We start from the raw sequence: 17944 nt of genomic DNA on the forward strand, positions 1-17944 counted from the left end.
TCCAAAGGCATTCCCACCATTTTCCAAGAGGTGGTGGCGCCTGAGGGGTTAAAAAAATGCAACATTTATCCTGCGGGCGTGGAAAGGATGCTGCAGGCGTGGGGGGCTTGGACCAGCGGCCGCGGGCGCGGGGCACCGGGGCGGCGGCCAGGAAGACTCTCAGGAGCCTCCCACCTTCAACGGAGATGCCTACTCCACCCCCGGGGAAGGGGGACCCAGACGCCCCCCAGCCTGCGCCCCGCTTGGTACCTGGGCCTGGAAAGGACCCAGGTCGGGGGTCCCGGGCGCCGCGCCCTTACCTGTTACCGTAACTGGCACCAGGTAAGCCGTGAGGAGGGGGCGCAGCGGACTCGGATCGTTGGGGGCGCCTCCGCGCCGCTCATTGGAGACTGCACCCCGCGCAGCGCTGGCTCCCCCGAGCTAGCTCCGCTCCTCCCGCCTCCCGCCCGGGCTGCGCGGCAGCAAGGTCGGAGCCCAGCGGGGCGGGCCCCGGGCCGGCTGACAGGTGGGGCGGGGCCTCCGGCGGGGCGGGGCGGGGCCTGGGGCGGGGCCACCGCTGGCCGCCCGCCCACCTGCGACGGGCCCCGCCCCATCCGCGCAGTCAGGCCCTCCACCCAGGGAAAGGGCCTCATCTGCGGGAGGCGCCTGCTCTGGACCCGGCCTTTTTCTCCGGAGGGCGGGGTATGGTCCTCATTCATTCCACACACACACGTCCAGCACCTACTGTGTGGCTTGCACCATCCTAAGCCCTTGAGATACAGCAGTGAAGAAACAAGGTCCCTGCCCTTCCGGAACTGGACATTCTAGTGCGGGACTCCGGCGATACATATAATGAACAAGCCAATCATATATGTTGGAAGGGAATACACTTTATGGAGAAAAATACGTGGCTCAGTGGTTGAGCCTCGATCTATGAACCAGGAGGTCACGGTTCGGTTCCCAATCAGGGCACATCCCGGGGGTTGTGGGCTCGAGGTAGTGTGGAGCGTGCAGGAGGCAGCCGGTCACTGATTCTATTTCATCATTGATGTTTACATATATATCTCCCCTTCCTCTCTGAAATCAATAAAAATATATTTTTAAAAAGAAAAGAAAAAGAGGGCAGAGCAGCAGGGGACTGGGAGAGGAGAGGCAGCACTAACTAACGGACTGAGTGAGTGCTGGGTGCTGGGTGCTGGGAATCCAGCTGAGTGTGAAAAAGAGACACCCTCCCCCGTCCCCCCCTCCTTTGGGAAGTGGGGAGACAGGAAATCAAATAAATACACAGGATGATTTCGGATACTTTATTTAAAGGAAATAAAACGGGGTGCAGCAGGGGCTACTGTAACTGGGAAGGGCTCCCGGAGAAGGGTGAAAGGTGAGAAGGGGCGAGCCTGGGAGGGTCTGGAGGAAGCGCATCCCAGGCGCAGCTGAAAGGCTCTGGCCTGCCTGCCTGGCCACCTGAGGGACAGGAAGGGATCCCTGTGGCTTGAACCAAGAGCCAGGAAGGGTAGGTCAAGGCCCAGAGGGGCAGCGGGTGGGGCAAGGTGTCTCCACAGCCCTCCTCCTTCAGCCAGAGGCTTAAAACGCCCTCTGATTTACTTAGTTGTATTTCTTAAATATATTTTTATTGATTTGAGAGGAAGGGAGCGGGGGAGAGAGACAGAAACATCAGTGATGAGAGAGAATCGTTGATCAGTTGCCTCCTGCACACCCCGCACTGGGATCGAGCCCACAACCTGGGTATGTGCCCTGACCGAGAATCAAACTGTGACCTCCCGGTTCACAGGTCGACATTCAACCACTGAGCCGTCCAAGCGCCCTCTGATTTAAAACAGCCTCGGCTAGCCGGGCTGACATGGCTCAGTGGTTGAGCATCGACCTATGACCCAGGAGGTCGAGGATTATTGATGTTTCTATCTCACTCTCCCTTCCTCTCTGAAATAAATAAAAATATATTTAAAAAAAAATAAAACAGCCTCCGCTAGTCACATGGGAGAGCCTCTTTCAAGGGGAATTTGGAGAAGTTCAGAATTTAAAACGCACTTTTTTTTTTTAAACCCAGTAGGAATTTCTTCTATAGATAGACTTGTAGAGGGGAGCAAAGATATTGGCTTGTGGACAGTTACTGGAGTAGCAAAGTCTGGAAGTAACCTAAATATCCTCCCAGACCATAGGGAACTGGCCGAATAATTACACAGCATAGCTCAACGGAATACCGCACAGCAGTGGAGACAAATCTATGAACCTACCTATTCATAGTTACGTAAAGGTATGGAATGACCTAAATGTACTGAGTCAAAACAAGGGACAGAGCCCTGGCTGGGTAGCTCAGTTGGTCAGAGCGTCACCAACTGACACACCAAGGTTGCAGGTTCGATTCCTGGTCAGGGCACATACAAGAATCAACCAATGAATGCGTACGTGGAACAAGAAATCAATGTGTTTTTTTCACTCTCTCTCTCCCTCAAAAAATATTTTAAAAAGGACAGAATACAGTTGAAGTATCTTACTGTTTGTACAAAAACAAAAGCAAATATATGATTGCACCTGAGAGCCTATCTTGTATGGAATACCTAAAAGTTAGAGTGACTCGGACCTGGGTCCAAATCTAGGCTCTGTCATTCTTGCTGTGTGAAAACAGCCAGCGCGATATCGAAGGAGAATAACAAAGCCAGAGGACTGACACTCCCCAACGTCAAGACTTACTGTAAAGCTACAGAAGTGAACGCAATGTGGTCTTGAGCAAAAAATAGACAGATCAATGGAACAGAACAGAGAGCCCAGAAATAGACCCACAAAAAAATAGTCAACTGATCTTTGACGAAGAACCAAAGGCAATACAAGGGAGCAAAGGTAGTTTTTTTTTTTTTCAACAAATGGTGAAGAAAGCAGGTGAACAGACAAACTGCGTTCCATCCAGACGATGGAATGTTAGTCACCGCTAAAAAGAAATGGGCTGTCAAGCCATGAAAATACATGAATGAACCTCAAATGCTTATTTCCCCAGTGAAAGAAGCCAGCCTGGAAAGGCTACACACTGTGGAGACCGTAAAAAAGGTCAGACTTACGAGGGGTTAGGAGGAGGGAGCGGTGACTAGACAGAGCACAGAGGAATTTTTAAAATTAAATTTATTGTTTAGGAGAGAGGATTTTTAGGGCAGTGAAACAATGCTGTATGATACTGCAATGGTGGCCACACGTCATTATACAGGGACACAAACCAGAGACTCTAAAACCCCAAGAGGGAACCCTAATGTATACCATGGACTTTGGGTGAGGATGTGTCAATGGAATTTCACTGACTGTAACCAATGTGCACTCTGGTTCAGGGTGTTGATAGTGGGGGAGGCTCTAGATGTCTGTGTGTGTGGGAGGGGGGAGCAGAGAGTATATGAGAAATCTCTTTCTGCTCAATTTTGCTGTGAACCTAAAACTGCTCTAAAAAAAAAAAGTCTATTAAAAATGGTTAAAATGATAAATGTTCATCATGTCTATTTTACTGCAAAAAAAAAAAAAAAAGAATGTTTCCAAACTGGAAATAATGCAAATGCCCATTAGCTCTAGAATGGCTCAGTGAATGGAAGAATGCTCACCCCATGGAATACTATGCAACCAGGAAAAAGAATGAACTGCTGCTACTCACCCCACAGAAGAATCTCAAGAACATAATGCTGAGCGAAAGAAGCAGTACACAAAATACCACTCCTATATGGTTTTCTTTGTAGCAAATTCAAGAACAGATCTTTGCTCTTGAGACCCTTGGGAGATGGGTACTGAGTGAGATGAGGGGGCATGGGGAGGGGTTTTCTGTGAAGCTACAATGTTCTGTTTTGGATCTGGGTGCTGATTACATGGATGTCTAGTTTGTGAAAATTCACCAAACCGTACACTTATGATATGTACCCTTTTTGTGTGGGTACTCCATGTTAATTCAAAAGCATGTGCTATATGTACATACATACACACACCTATGCATATGCATATATACATAGACATACACATGTGTATACGCGCACACACACCACCCATGCCACGCTGGAACCACACAGGATGGGTGTTCTAATGCGCACTGGACAGGCCCCTGCACTTCCCCGAGCCTCAGTTTCCTCATCTGTAAAATGGAGGTAGTGGAGATACCTGCTGCAGTTAATAAAACGCGTTGTTGCTGGCTGGGAGTCACACTGATTTGGTGCTTGCTGTTACAGTCTTCTCGCTGCGGTTCTCTTTCGCGATTGAGCCCAGGCTGGGGCGGGCTGGGGGCTGGGACGCTGTCTCTGAGGAGGGCCAGTCTACGCTGACAGGCAGAACAGGCTCATCTTGCAAACTGCTGCGAAAGGGAGAAACCTGACCGGGCGGGGATGGCTGCTCGTGCCAGGCCAGCTCCAGGCCAGCTCCAGGCCAGCGCGGTGGAGGCTGGGGAGCTGGCCTGCCGGGGGCCTGCTGGGGAGAAGGCCATGAGGGGGGCGCTGAACACCGAGCTGGGGAAATAGATCCTTTGCTGGCGAGTAGGGCCCTTCACTATCGCTGGGCAATCGAGATGCCTGTGAAACTTTAAACACCTTCTCAGGCCACACAGCTCTGGGTCGGGAGGTTGGGTCCGTGAGGAAGACTGGTAGCTTCAGAAGGCTTGGGCTGGAACGAAGGTCCCCGTGGCCCAGGGACCTTGATTTTATGCCTGAGGGGGGAGGGGCGCCCATGCAGACCTTCATAAACAACCCCGCAGTCAGATTTGAGTTCTGTTCCGGCCTCTACCACTGATGAGCTGTGTGACTTTGGGTGGGTCATTGGGCCTCTCTGAGCCTCCTTTGCTACATTTGTAAAGTGAGGATAGTTCCTGTCTCATAGGGTTTGCTGTGAGGATTAAACAGCTTCCCTTTGCATGCAGGGTCAAATTCAAAATGTTAACCGTGGCCTCCTAGGCCCAGTGATTCGGCCCCAATACCACCCTGGTCCCATTGCCTCCGGCTTGCCCTCTCGTGATCCTTGCTGTTCGAGTTCAGCCCACAGCAGACGTTAAGTGACCTGCACTCTGTTCCCCTGCCTACGGCCCTTTTCTGCCAGATCCTGCTGCCGCAGTCAGGGCTCAGCTGAAATGTCACTCTTGCGAGGGCCTCCCTGGCCACCTGTCCAAAGAGGCCACTTCCAGGCACTGGGCGTCCCAGCCCCTCCCACTTTGTCTCCTGGCACTCGCAACCAAGCGAGAATAACTTGATCATGTGATTGTTTCCTCCTCCCCTCACTTGACTGAGACCTTCAGAAGCGCAAGGACCTTGTCTGTCACTCAAAACACACTTCCACGTGCACAGCTCACACAGGCGCAGACACACACTCACACACTCACGGACATACACACTCAGGAAGGTCTGAAAGCCCCTGCCCAGCCAGTGTGAAAACCACTCAGGCTGTTGGTATAGGCTCTGCCCGGAGAGCAGGCGCCCTCTCCTGGTCCCCGGAGGTACTGGGGAAAGGCGGGGACACTGCTGGCTGGAGCCTTGGATCCCCAAAGGTGCTGATGGAGACAGCGGGGGAGGAATGCCGACACACCGTGAAGGTCTCCCTCTCCCTTTTGGGCCCTGGGGCTTCAGTAAGAGCAACGTTGGGTCTTAGAGCTTAAGTTGCCAGAGAGAAGGAAGGAACCGGGCTGTGCTGCCTGTGTGAGTGTGAGCAGGTGTGTGTGGGATGTGAATGTGGGTGAGTAGGTGTGTGAGGGTGTGCACGAGTGTGCAACCATCACTGTATGTGGAATGTGTTCACGAGGGTGTGTATGTGGGGGTGAGTGTGTTGATGGCATGTGTGGTTGCGTGTAAATGTTAGCATGGACGTATGTGCTGGAGTGCATGTGTTCACGGTGGCTCACACACATGTGTAAGAACAGGGGAAAGGAAAGCAGACTCATTAAGAAAATGCCAACAAGCACAAAGAGAAAACTCAAATTCCCTCCTCATCTCGCCCTCACCACTGAACCCCTGTCGCGGTGAACAGGGAGGTCAGAGAGCAGACTGCTGGGTTCAAACCCCATGGGTGTCCCTTACTGGTGAGTGACCCGGGGCCGGTCACTGCACTTCGGAGCCTCAGTTTCCCCATCTGTGTAACAGGAAGATGTAACAGTACCTAGCTCAAGGGTTTGCTGTAGGGATGAAAGGCGGGTGAGAGATCCAGAGGTCCAGGAGAGAGGCGCTGTCACTTGTAGTCACCGGTTTACCTGGGGTCTGGGCGGAAGTCCTGAAGCCCAGAGTCTTCCTCCCCAGCCCCAGTCCCGCACAACGCTGTCCTGGAGGAAACTCTAGGGCGGGGGTCAGGGACCAATTCCAGGGGAAGGGACTTCCTCCCCTGCTCCACGCCTTAGTTCTCCCATCTCGGTAACAGGTTTGCTATCCAATCCAAGCTACTTCATCCAGTTCTGCAGACCTGGCCTGGGGGCGGGGGCGTGCACGGCGGACCGTGACGGGGTTCCGGTGTGTGCGGCGATGGGTCTCCCGCAGGTTGGGTTGCACGCTAAGAGCGCTAGTACTCATCTCGCACAGCGGCTGCGCAGAACTGGAACCGGTTTGTGCGGGGTGTGGCCGCGGACAGACCACGCCCTATTCCCCCGCCCCACACCTGACTGCTGCGGGAGCGCCACCGGAAGTCACGCGGGACGGAACGTTTTTGTGGAGACACGGTGGCAACCAGCGGTGAATCCTAGGAGACAGCGGGGGCCACGGGAGAGCGGGGACAGGGACCCGGAAAAAAAAAAAGCTAAACCCAAGCTCAAACGCACAGAACTGGGTGGTTCATAGCTTTTGGAGGAGACGCGGTAGAAACTCAGGGCGCCTTTAACTGTCCCCGTGGAGTTGGCTGGTTCTTCAAAAGCTCCGAGCAGAAAAGGGAGGTGGCAAGAGGTCTGGGGGCCCCGAGAACATCTTTCTACACCGCAGGCCGTCTTCGGGGGGCGGAGTCTTCGTTCTTCTCTGCGCTGGGGAATTTAGACCGGATCCTAGGCTGCCGGAAGTGGGCGTATCCGGAAGTGCTCCTACGGAATCCGCCGGGGCCGCGCGCGCCAGTTCACCATGGCGACGGCGGGCGTCCCGCAGCGCTTCTGCCGCTGCGCCTGCTTCTGCTCCGAGAACCTGTACGTGGCGCGCTACGGGCTGCACGTGCGTTTCCGGGGCGAGCAGCAGCTGCGCACGGACTACGGCCCCGTGAGTGGCCTCCATCGGCTCCGCAGAGGAATGCGCGGGAGGGCTGGCGGAGGAGGGACCTTTGTGCCCGAGGTCGCTGGCTTTGCCCGCGTGCTCAGATCTGACCGCCACAGTGGCTCGGCCGCTCGGTGCCCCAGTTTTCTCCCCTTAACTGGGGACAAGCGTAGCTCCCTAGTGAGGCTGTCGTGTGGATGAACCAACATATATGTGCTCAGGGCAGGGCCTGGCTCAGGGTGGTTTGTCGGTCTCGTGAGAGCAGCTGGGAGCCCCGCTCTGGACTTGGCGCTTACCGTGTACTTCATCCTCACGATGGTCCTGTGAGGTCCGGGCTCTCATCTCCATTTTAGGAGGGGATTCTGAGGCTCCAGAGATGTTAAGTGACTTGCCCAGGGTCATGTAGTCGTGTCCATTGACCTTTTTGCTCCTAGATCCTGCGCAGCCGAGGCTGTGTCACCCCCAAGGACTTCCAGCAGCTGTTAGAAGAGGTAACACTCACCACCCTCCAACACCCCTACACACCCGGCCTAGACCCTCCATTTTAGATTTGTGTCGGCGGTTTGAAGGGGTGTCCCAGCCTCAGGCCTGCCAGTCCCAGATCTCTGAAGGGCTCCTTAACCTCCTTTCCCCCGTCCTGTGCCCACTCATTGCAGCAGCTGGGGCCTGGCACCAGAAAAAGAGAAAGAGGGAGGGCTGCCAGGTTGTCTTACTTCATGCTCTTTTGAGATGAAAAAATTGGGCTCAACAAGGGGAGTCACTTGCTCAAGGTTTCACAGCACCTGGGGTTGAGGTCCTGCCAGGGCTGCCAGGCTCCTGGCTGTTCCTCCTCGGACCCTGCTTCCCCTGCCACCAGGGCTGCTCCCCATCTCGCCCCCCCTCCCTCACCTGGGGGTAACGGTGGGAAGCTTCCCGGGAGAGCCCTCTGCAGCCTCTGCTGGGACTTGGCTCCCCTCCCTGCGTGGCCCCAGCTGGCTGAGGGGCATCTCAGGGCTGTCGTAGCCCAGGGTGGGCTGGGCCCCCTTCTGGAAGGAATCCCCTTCAGCTAACAGCGTGGCGCCTGCAGTCAACCCTGTCAGAGTCAGGAGCACAGGAAGACGTGGCTCCCGGCCTGGGCCCCGCTCTGGCCTTCCTGAGCCTCAGTTTCCTCACCTGTACAATGGCCTCGAGGGGATGAGAGGCCCTGTCCTGGTAACCAGGCCCTGTGCCACCCCAGCTGGAGCAGGAGGTGGAGCGGCGGAAGCGCCTAGGGCAGGAGTCGGCTACCAGGAAGGCCCTCATCGCCAGCTCCTACCGCCCGGCACGGCCTGAACTCTACAGCTCACTGCAGGTACCAGCAGGGGCAGGTTACCGGGAGGAGGAGGCATCCAGGCTGGGGAGGCTGCCTGCCCCACAGCGGGTGTGTGTTCTCCCCCAGGATGTGGCCCTGGCCCCCGAGTTTCTGGCCGCAGCTGAGTACAGCGCACTGCCAGGTGCAGACCTCAAGGGCCTCCTCCAGCGGCTGGAGACGGTGTCGGGTGAGGTCTTGGCCCCATGGCCTGGCAGGACTAGGGGGTGGAAGACTGGGGTCCCCTCTGTCCATTATGTGCGCCTCCAAAAACCAAACCAGCGGGGCCTGGAAGGCACAGGAGCAGGGCATCTAGATTCATCCATGCACTCACCCAAGAGACACGGCTGTTCAGTGTCTTATCAGGCATGAGCCCGCCGGGGGACTGAAGAGCTTAAGGAAGGGATAGTGGAGACGGTGTCGGCTGGGTTCGAGGATCAGCAAGGGAGGTGAAGGACCCCGGCAGGGCCAGCAATAGGGGGGAGCGTTTCTGTCTCTGGACCTGAAGGAGTGGGCAAGATGAAGTTTCTTGAAGCTGCCAGGACCTGGAGCTGTGGGAGGGGCTGCCAGACAACCAGCAGGAGCACACAGCCCACCTCCCAAACGCCCCATCTCTCTTCCTGCCCTCCTCCTCCTGCTGGGCTCTCCCACTGGCCAAACCCAGCAGCAGTCCCAGGCCAGGGAGCCTCGCACGTTCCTTAATCTGTCTGCCTTGGTTTCCTCGTTTGTGAAATGGGAACGATAATACCACCCATCTCGAAAGGTGCCGTGATGATCGGGTGAGAGGTAATGCACTTAGAGGCTTGAGCATGGTATGTGTACAGAATTCTCCAGGTCTGATGGTTACTGTTATCCTGGATCTGGGGGATACGGTGGGGTGACAGGGGTAAAAGCCACTCCCGTCCGGGCACCTGCATCCTGTTGGGGCACAGGGTAGATTGAAACTCCCCTTCCAGGCTGGGAGGGGCCTCATGACCACCCACTCCACAGCAGCTGAAATTGTAAGGAGGCTGTTTGGGTGGGGCTGGGGCTGCCTGTGAGTTGGCCAGAATGTGTGTGTCTGCCAAGAATGTGCCGATTTCCATTCTGAGCCGGGCCTCTTCCCCGCCAGGGCCCTGCCAAAAAGCAGCCCCTCTCAGCCTTCCTTGTGGGGGACAGAAACTCCAAGAAACCTCTGAGTTGGGGTGCAGACTTTGGTGGTTCACTGGGGCGAGGGGTGCAGAGAGAGCCTGAGCTGGCTCTGTGTCCTGGCTTGGCTCCGTGGCTGGCCTGCTGGGTGTCCTTGGGCTAATCCCTCCCCATCTCGGGGCCTCATCGGAACTCACATCTGAGTCTGAAGGCTAGACCGTGGGCACCCTTGGAAGCAGGATGAGAGGCTCCAGGGATGAGTGTGGGGGAGGAAGTGAGTTGGAGAATAGACCCCCCCCGCCCCCGAGCTGATACCATACATCATTTAATCCTCATAATAGCCCCAAGAGGGGTGTAGAGTGCCCGAGTTATCTCCATTATACAGATGAGGAAACTGAGACTGGGGAAGTGAAAAGGCATGCCTAGGCTCACACAACTCGGGGAGACGGAAACGCATCCCGAAGCTCCCGGCCAACCGGCTGTCCTCCCTGCAGAGGAGAAGCGGATCTACCGGCTGCCGGTGTTCACGGCGCCGTTCTGCCAGGCGCTGCTGGAGGAGCTGGAGCACTTTGAGCAGTCGGACATGCCCAAGGGAAGACCCAACACCATGAACAACTATGGGGTGGGTGCAGCTCTGCGGGGTGGGCTGAGGAGGCAGGGACACGTGGGTCTGGGGAGACTGACCTGCAGTGCTGTGGGCCAGCTGTGTAGCCTCTGCTCCTTGGTCTCTCCGTCTGTAAAATGGAATGGCAGGATTATGAAGTTAAACAAGTCAAGGGACACCAGGGTGGGGCCGCACCAGCTTCCCTGCTGATCCTTCCCCATGTCAGGGCCTCACTGGGACCCTCCTCCCAGGTGCTGCTCCATGAGCTGGGCCTGGACGAGCCGCTGGTGACGCCGCTGCGGGAGCGCTTCCTCCAGCCACTGATGGCCCTCCTTTACCCGGACTGTGGCGGAGGCTGGCTCGACAGCCACCGAGCCTTCGTGGTCAAGTATGCACCAGGCCAGGACCGAGAGCTGGGCTGCCACTATGACAATGCCGAGCTGACCATCAATGTGTCCCTGGGCAAGGCCTTCACCGGGGGCGCCCTATACTTTGGGGACCTCTTCCAGGTTAGTGTGTGTGACCCCCGGGGCAGGGCCTGGGGTAGTTGGGGGTGCCCAGGCCTGACCCCAGCTGTCTGCAGGCACCTTCAGCCCTGGCCACGCCCCTGGAGGTGGAGCATGTGGTGGGCCAGGGTGTGCTGCATCGGGGCGGCCAGCTGCACGGGGCCCGGCCCCTGGGCACCGGCGAGCGGTGGAACCTCATCGTCTGGCTCCGGGCCTCCGCTGTGCGCAACCGCCTCTGCCCCATGTGCTGCCGCAAGCCCGACCTGGTGGACGATGAGGGCTTCGGTGACGGCTTCACCCGAGAGGAGCCCACCACGGTGGACGTGTGTACGATGACTTGAGCCTGGTTGGGACCTGTGTCGGGGGTGGCATGACAGCAGAGGGCTCTGCCACCTCGGCTTGGATTGGGCAGGGCAGAATAAAGTCCCTGTAGCCCTTGGCACTTCTCGGTTCAAAAGGACAAGCAGGCTCTGGGTCATTCTTTCTGCAGATGGGCTGCCTTAGGTCAGGTCTGTTAGAAGCAGAACCTGAGATGGGGATTCCTGCTTATCGACGGAGTACCCTCAGGAGAAGGGAGTCCAAGAAGCAGGAAAGGCAGGAAGGAGCTGGGCCGAGGGGCAGGTTCACATGGCATCTAAACTCAGGCCAATCCCCTGGAGTTCTGGAGCAGGAATCCACCAGTTTGCCTCACATCAGTTATTGGCTGCAGGGTGTGTTGGGAGAGGGCGTGGTGGGGGGAGGGGATGTGTGTGAATAAGTTCCCAGAGGACCGACTCCAGCACAAGTGGCTCCCAGTGGCCAAGGGAATCTCCCAGAGAAACGCCCAGGTGTGGCTGTCAGCATCGGGCAGGACAGCTGGGGTGAGTGCCCCCTATAAAGGGGGTTTGGGTGGGTCACCAGTAGCACCTTCTAGATGGTGTGGAGGGGTTAAGAGCAGGGCCTCTGGAGCCAGACCTTCTGGGTTCAGATTCTGATTCTGCCACTTCCAGCTCTGTGACTGGGTAAGCCCCTTGACCTCTTTGTGCCTCGGTTTCCTCATCTGGAAAGCGCCTATGTCTTAGAGCTGTTGTGAGAGTCAAATGATATGTAAACTTTATAAAGTGCTTTATAACAGCCCCCTGCGTTTGCTGGTGTCGTTATTGAAGTTTGCAACTTGGTGGCCTCCAAATTGGGTGAGGAATGCAGCTGTGCACACGGGGCAGCACGTCCGAAAACCAGGCATTTCCACATGGACATCGGGAGTTCTGGCTTCCCTGGGAAGGTGGGAAGGTCTGGAGACACCAGACGCCATTCCCACACTGCAGAAATCAGCTGGAGCAGAGTCTCCGCTGCCCGCGGCAAACACACCTGCGGTGCACCCCTCAGAGGAGTCCCTTCCTCATTCACTGCCATGATCTCTCTGGCCCCATATAGACATTTGAGTTGTCCATCTCCACATGGGGACGCTAGGAGGACCAGGGCGTCTCAGCCCTGGAGCTCACGGAGTGGACAGGTGGGCAGACAACCCAGGTTGGGAAGCGAGCGCAGGGGGGGGAGGGGGTGTCACTTTCTCTGGGACGTCCGGGAGACGGGTGCTGCGGGGGCCCTGGAAGGGCAATCTTGGAAGAGGGCACAACTGCAGCAAAGGGCCTGCGAGCTCGGGGAGTGGCGCCAAGCTGCGGAGCACGTCTCTCGGCTGGGAGCTGAGGGAGCAGGCACGGCCTCGCACCGGCCTGGAGGTGAAATCTGGATCCCAGCTCGCCTCTCAAACCGAGGTGGGCGCGCCAGACTCCCGTTTCCTGAGTCGCCCCGGAGTCGGAACTAAAGGCGGCACCGCCCCGCTTCGCAGCCGGACGGCTTCTCTCAGTACCCACCAGGCCGGAAGTCACCTCGCCGCCACCGCTACCTCACACGAGGGCGTGGTGCGGGGGCTGGGCCCGGTGGTCAGTTGAGGAGGGAACGGGCCACCCCGGGGACCTTCCTTGAGGCGGAGGGCGCGAGGGTGCGGGGAGGCGCGCTTGGAGAGGGATTCAGAACGCACCTGGCGGGTGAGGTCTCGGCCGTTCCCTGGGACGCCGGAGCCGCCTGCGCAGGCGTGGAGCCTCCCGGCGGGGGGCGGACCCTTAAAGGGGCCGCGGCGGTGGACCCGGTGTCCCCAGTGGGTGGTTGAGCATCGTGAGGTGGCTGCGGGGTGGCTCACATCCCTGCCCCGGGGTGGAATGGGGGACGGGCCCCGAGGGTCTGGGCGCCCAGTCTGCGGGCTGAGAGCCTCCGATTGACCGCGTCTCCCCGTCTGCAGAGCGCGGCGCTATGGCTCCCGGCGGCTCTCGCAAGCGCTCGAGGAGTCGCAGCCGCTCGCGGGGGCGAGAGTCGGAAAAGAGAAGGAAGAAGAGCAGCAAGGACGCCCGGGGGAGCTGCTCGGCTTCTAGGTCCCACGGCCGCAAGGCCAGCACCACCTCCTCGGGGGCGGAGGGTGAGGCCGCTGGGAGTGGGAAGGTCAGCTGGGCGGGCTTCCTGGGGACGGTTGCAGGGAAATCGCCGGGGGCGGTGGTCAGAGGGGTGCAGAGTACAGCGTGGATGTCCGGATTGAAAAGACACCCCGGGTCCAGGGGCAGGGCCGGCCCATTGAGCATGCATCGCTTCGTGCGAGCGCTTAGTCGCGCTTTCTGTGCAGCGGGGCCTGAGCTCGGGGGTTGGGGCGCCCTGCACCTGGTCAGACAGTGCCTCTGGGGAGAGTGCTGATCCCTGCAGGAGGTCTCACTCTTCTACCCAGAGCCAGGGGGGCGGTTTACTCCCCTCCCGACCTTCCAGCCTCACCTTCTCCCTGCATCACAGAGAGAAGCAAACACCAGGCCCGGAGAAGACCACGGTCCAGCTCCTCCTCCTCCTCTTCCAGTTCTCCCAGCTCCTCTTCCTCCTCATCCTCCTCGTCCTCCAGCCATGGCCGGAAGAAGCGGGGGAAGCACAAGGACAAGAAGAGGAAGAAGAAGAAGAAGAAAAGGAAGAAGAAGCTGAAGAAGAAAGACAAGGAGAAGGCGAAGGTGCAGCCGCCGGAGGCTCTGCCAGGCCCCTCGCTGGACCAGTGGCACCGATCGGCCGGGGAGGAGGAGGACGGCCCAGGTACGGTGCTGCCGGGTGTGCGGGCCCAGGAGGGTCCCCTCCCTGCGGTCCGACCACCACCTGCCTGCCGTCGCCCCTTCCAGTCCTGACAGATGAGCAGAAATCGCGCATCCAGGCCATGAAGCCCATGACCAAGGAGGAGTGGGACGCGCGGCAGAGCGTCATCCGCAAGGTGGTGGACCCGGAGACCGGCCGCACCAGGTGGGGAGTGGGCGGCGAAGCCCAGCCCCTGGCCCGCACTTGCAGGAGGAGGGGTGGTGGCTGCTGCTATAAAAAGGCCAAGGATGGGAAAGTCACGTGTTGAGGAACTCCTGACGCCATTCCTCCCCCCAGCCCGAAGCAGCTGCAGGGTCATCAGAGAGCCACTGTTGGCTGATCTGATGGCAGAGCCCACCCAGCCTCCTCTATCCCTGTCCTGAGGGTGGGAGAGATGGAGGGCTGGGGCCCGAGGCCCGGCACCCCTCTGCCGGGCACTTGTGGTTCTGTTGCTCTGGCATTAGAGGCTCAGCCTGCTCCCCTCCTCCCCAGGCTCATTAAGGGAGACGGCGAGGTCTTAGAGGAAATCGTAACCAAGGAACGGCACCGGGAGATCAACAAGGTGGGTGTCACCCCTCCGCCCGGGGCCCAGCCTCCGCTCTGTTTGTGACGTGCCCCCTCCTCTGTGCTTTCTTACCTAGCAAGCCACCCGAGGGGACGGCCTGGCCTTCCAGATGCGAGCGGGGCTGTTGCCCTGAGGCCCCAGCTGACCAAGGTCTGTGGGCGGTGTTGGTGGCATGACAGGGTGGGCAGCAGGAGGCCACCTGGGTGCTGTCTGTCCTCTCTCCTGCGGACCGGCCTCTGTGCAGCCGCCTCTCAGCCGCAGGGATGGAGGACCGGGTCACTGTCCTCAGCTCCCTTCTCCCGAAGGAGCACCACCGCCCGGCATTAAACGTCCCCTGGCTGAGACGACTCGTGTGGGTGCTTCTGTGGTGAGAGGGAGGGAAGGTGCCGCCGACTGCCGGGAAGTGGGTGTGCCCTGGTGGTCGTGCGCTCATCCTCAGGGAGCCCGCCTGGGTCACCCCCACCCCAGCCGCTTCCCACACTGGAGACTTGGCTCTTTAACCGATTGCCTCGGGCTGGGAGGGACGCTGCTGCCCTTGTGCGTCCAGCCCGAAGGTGACAACAGCCGGAGTCCCTGTGCTGGGCCGGGTGGTCCAGTGCTCTCACGGGTGCAGCTGGCGCTGAGTACGGCACAAGCCCTGTGCCCCGCCCCCCCCCCCCCCCCCCCCCCACTGCTCTGGTGGCCGGTGCAGTAACGAGACCCAGAAGGAAGCCTCCGAGCTTCTTTAATTGGTGTGACGGACAATGGCACTGGGTACAGAGCACACTGAGGCCCGATGGCGCAGGGACAGCAAGGGTGGGGGGCGGGGGAGTCAGGACACGGCTCACACATGGCCTGGACAGACAGACAGACAGACAGAAGGGGGCTGAGACGTAGACCAACGTGGCTGGCGGGTGGGCAGCTCAGACGGAGCTGGGCAGGGTGTGGGTCTCTGCGGACTCCCTCTTTGAAGATCCAGGAGAAGGCAGGTGGGGCGGTGTGGGCCGAGGCTGGCTGGGGCGGGGCTGGGAGTGGGGCGAAGGCGGCTACCCTAACAGGCCCCGGTGGGGGGCAGTCAGCAAGGCCCGCCTCACCCTTTGGTAATGACTGGTCAGGCCTGAGCCCTGCAGCTCAGCACCCGACGCTGTAAACATTTTTGGTATTTTTTGAAGGACTCTGCTCTCCCTCTGTTTCTGAGAAACTGGTGCTCCTCAGAGGAGACTGTGCCTAAGTGAAGGGTGAGGGAGGCAGGAAGCACACCTGGGCGCAGGAGACGGCGGCGAGGAGGCTGGGCTGCCCGCCGCACCATCTATGGCTAAGGAGAGGCCCGGGGCTATTGCTGTTGTCCTTGGCATGGCTGGCGGCTGGGCAGGAAGGCGGGGAGCGCAGAGCTGTGGGGGGCTGCCCGCTGGGAGAGGCCAGCCCCCTGCCCACACGGCCTCCCCCGGCCAAGGAGCCTCAGCCTTTATTGCAGGCGGGCCGAGCTCTTCCAGGCGCTTCTCCGATGGCTAGTCATCCAGGCGTGGGCCGGACGGGCCAGGTGGGGCCGGTGGAGGCGGCGGCACTGGCCACAGGGCCCCTCGCGGGGCTGATTGTCGGCCGAGCAATTCCCCGCTGGGGAGCAGGGGGTCAGATATTGCACTTCCACTGCAACAGTTACATTAGGACTCGGTCTATAAAATAACCGGTGCTTTATACAGAACGCCCAGAACAACAAAAAAGCTACATCTTAAATACGGATAAACCTGAAGGTCCCATCCCTCCAGACATTTTTCTCTGCACAAAATAAATAGCTTTCACTCTGTATGGGCCCCCCTCGCAGAACATTTACACGACCCTTTGACTGTACATATCTACACACGGGGAAATGTTAACGGCGGTTGGGGCACCTCCACACCCCAGCCCGTGAGGCCCCGAGGCCCTATCCAGGTTGGCAGCAGCTTCTCAGATATGGAGCCTCGGGCTGGACGGCCAGGGGGCCAGGTGGCCAGGCAGGCTCCCCGGCCTTGAAGGTGGAGGAGCCGCAGAGGGGTCGCCAGAACCGAGCGCCATGGCTGAGATTACAGCCGGGCCTGGGGAGGGAGGGCTGGCGCGCAGACCCGTGCAGGACAGCGTGGTCTGGACCAGGGAAGATGGGAAGCCGCAGCTGCCTGCACTCAAGCTAATGACAGGAGTTGTGGCTTCTTAGACTCGGCATGGGAACGGAATTGGCATTAAGAAAAACCTAAGTGTGTGCCCCACCCATCCGAGTAGAAATTCAGTGGGATTAACAGGTCGGATGGGGCAGGAGCCCACAGCCCTCCGCGGGGGCAGGAGGCTGGGCCTGGGCCCCAGAGCCAGGCTGGACTCGCTCACAGTGCTGGGTGTCTCCATGGGGAGGGGCTGCGCTTGGTACTGAGAGAGTTAAGAAAAGGAAGCAGCCCAGGGTTGCTCATTTAAAAAAACCTCGTAGAAATCAGATCGGAGAAGTAGAAAGGTGTAGAAACGCAGGAGGGCCCGGGCCGAGGCCGAGGCGAGGAGTGGGAGAGCCGCCCGGGCTGTGCCAGAGCCGGCGGTGACGCCGGGCCCACGGCCTCCCTGGGCTCCAGGCGGAGCTGCAGAAATTAAGATCTGGCCTCTCTCCTGCTTGCACAGGGTTTGCTGCCCTAGGGCCTTCCGTGTGGCACGAGGTCCTGGATCCGCACAAGTTGACTGTTCATGCGGGTGAATGCGTCTGTAGCCACAGGAGAGGATAATGGGTCTCTGTTCGCAAAAACCAGTGCAAAACCAGTGAGGCTGGAGAGTGAACTCGCATTAACAAGCAGCAGCTGCGACCCGGTGGGAGGAGACGTGGGGGTCGGGGCAAGCTAGTGGCCAGGGAGGTGGCAGGCTGGGCCCAGGCCTGGCGTCGGGACGCTGCGAGGTCAACGCAGGGCAGTTGTCCAGGAGAACCTTCAAGGCTGGGCCACACGGGGGGTCCTGGTCCCTCTGTCGTCTCGGGGCTGGCTGTCCTGCCAGCTTCCAACGGGAACCCCTGAAGACCCTAGGACGCGAGGCAGGGCTGGGAGGGCTGTGTGTGGCACGGCCGGTGTCCTCTGCTGGGCCCTGGGACAAGTCTGTCCCCAGCCGCCGCATGTGCCCCCGGCCAGGCCTCCTGGTGGGCGGCCGCCTGGCCTAGCACCATGGAGACCACAGCACCTCTCGAAGGGTCCCCTACTTGGGGCCCGCGGCTGCCCCTGGCTCGAGCCGGCCGGCCATGGTTCGGCCCCAGCAGCCAGCCGCCACACTCATGCTGCGCTGGCCTCGCTGCTCGCCGTCCGGCTGGCTCTGCGTCCGCTCGTGCCTGAGGCCGGGCCCACTGGGCTGGGCCGAGATGGTTCGGAGCAGGTGGTTCCGGGAGCGCAGGAAGTCGCCCTGGCCGGGCAGGCCGAAGCTGCCCTTGCGCAGCGCCATGCGGGTGGCTGTGTTGCGGGCTGGCCGTGCCCGGTGGTTGTACTTGAGCTGGGCCAGGTGGGCCGCGTAGCCGTCAGTGATGAACTGCAGGGGAGGGGCAGTGAGGGCGGG

The 17944-nt window shown here is 59.4% G+C and overlaps 4 protein-coding genes across 23 annotated transcripts in view; 2 read left to right on the forward strand and 2 right to left on the reverse strand.

Moving 5' to 3' along the window:
• The window catches only part of ABCB9 (ATP binding cassette subfamily B member 9), a 39703-nt gene extending 26894 nt beyond the window's left edge, over positions 1-12809 (reverse strand). For 2 of the 7 annotated variants that reach the window (XM_079762410.1, XM_079762409.1), the window contains exon 1: positions 300-499. The gene's annotated coding sequence lies outside the window, so the exon portion shown is untranslated. Of the gene's footprint in view, positions 1-299; positions 501-6093; positions 6868-10296; positions 10347-12742 lie in introns of those variants that run through there. The other 5 variants (XM_079762412.1, XM_079762411.1, XM_079762414.1 and 2 more) reach the window with 5 other exon arrangements.
• On the forward strand, positions 6885-12153 carry OGFOD2 (2-oxoglutarate and iron dependent oxygenase domain containing 2). Its single transcript, XM_079762416.1, has 7 exons — positions 6885-7163; positions 7592-7648; positions 8374-8487; positions 8575-8674; positions 10107-10234; positions 10468-10725; positions 10800-12153. The coding sequence occupies exons 1-7, from the start codon at positions 7032-7034 to the stop codon at positions 11061-11063; spliced, it is 1053 nt and encodes a 350-aa protein (XP_079618542.1). The 5' UTR covers positions 6885-7031; the 3' UTR covers positions 11064-12153.
• On the forward strand, positions 12585-14766 carry ARL6IP4 (ARF like GTPase 6 interacting protein 4). 6 transcript variants are annotated; one of them, XM_079762421.1, is made up of 6 exons: positions 12585-12644; positions 13001-13174; positions 13537-13821; positions 13905-14022; positions 14350-14419; positions 14499-14766. In XM_079762421.1, exons 2-6 carry the CDS (start codon positions 13012-13014, stop codon positions 14553-14555), a joined length of 693 nt encoding a protein of 230 aa, XP_079618547.1. In that variant the 5' UTR covers positions 12585-12644; positions 13001-13011; the 3' UTR covers positions 14556-14766. The 6 variants fall into 6 exon arrangements, with proteins under 6 accessions (XP_079618547.1, XP_079618544.1, XP_079618545.1 ...); XM_079762418.1 differs by having other exon boundaries at positions 12586-12708; positions 13000-13174; XM_079762419.1 differs by having other exon boundaries at positions 12624-12703.
• A 372-nt stretch (positions 14767-15138) lies between these two features.
• PITPNM2 (phosphatidylinositol transfer protein membrane associated 2) overlaps positions 15139-17944 on the reverse strand; it is a 97613-nt gene continuing 94807 nt past the window's right edge. For all 9 annotated transcript variants that reach the window (XM_079762769.1, XM_079762768.1, XM_079762767.1 and 6 more), the window contains one exon: positions 15139-17917. In XM_079762769.1, coding sequence (XP_079618895.1) covers positions 17594-17917 — 324 coding nt within the window. In that variant the 3' untranslated portion in view covers positions 15139-17593. The remainder of the gene's footprint in view (positions 17918-17944) is intronic.

Source organism: Cnephaeus nilssonii, assembly GCF_951640355.1.
Source record: "Cnephaeus nilssonii genome assembly, chromosome: 22".
NCBI classification, from domain to species: domain Eukaryota; kingdom Metazoa; phylum Chordata; class Mammalia; order Chiroptera; family Vespertilionidae; genus Cnephaeus; species Cnephaeus nilssonii.

Bases quoted from the DNA above. Each gene is read 5' to 3' on its own strand.
- ARL6IP4 (XM_079762421.1), top strand. From the start codon at position 13,012: ATGGCTCCCGGCGGCTCTCGCAAGCGCTCGAGGAGTCGCAGCCGCTCG. The intron at 13,175-13,536 runs GTGAGGCCGCTG...CCTGCATCACAG, and splicing joins CACCTCCTCGGGGGCGGAGG to AGAGAAGCAAACACCAGGCC. The intron at 14,023-14,349 runs GTGGGGAGTGGG...CCTCCTCCCCAG, and splicing joins CCGGAGACCGGCCGCACCAG to GCTCATTAAGGGAGACGGCG.
- OGFOD2 (XM_079762416.1), top strand. From the start codon at position 7,032: ATGGCGACGGCGGGCGTCCCGCAGCGCTTCTGCCGCTGCGCCTGCTTC. The intron at 7,649-8,373 runs GTAACACTCACC...GTGCCACCCCAG, and splicing joins TCCAGCAGCTGTTAGAAGAG to CTGGAGCAGGAGGTGGAGCG. The intron at 8,488-8,574 runs GTACCAGCAGGG...GTTCTCCCCCAG, and splicing joins AACTCTACAGCTCACTGCAG to GATGTGGCCCTGGCCCCCGA.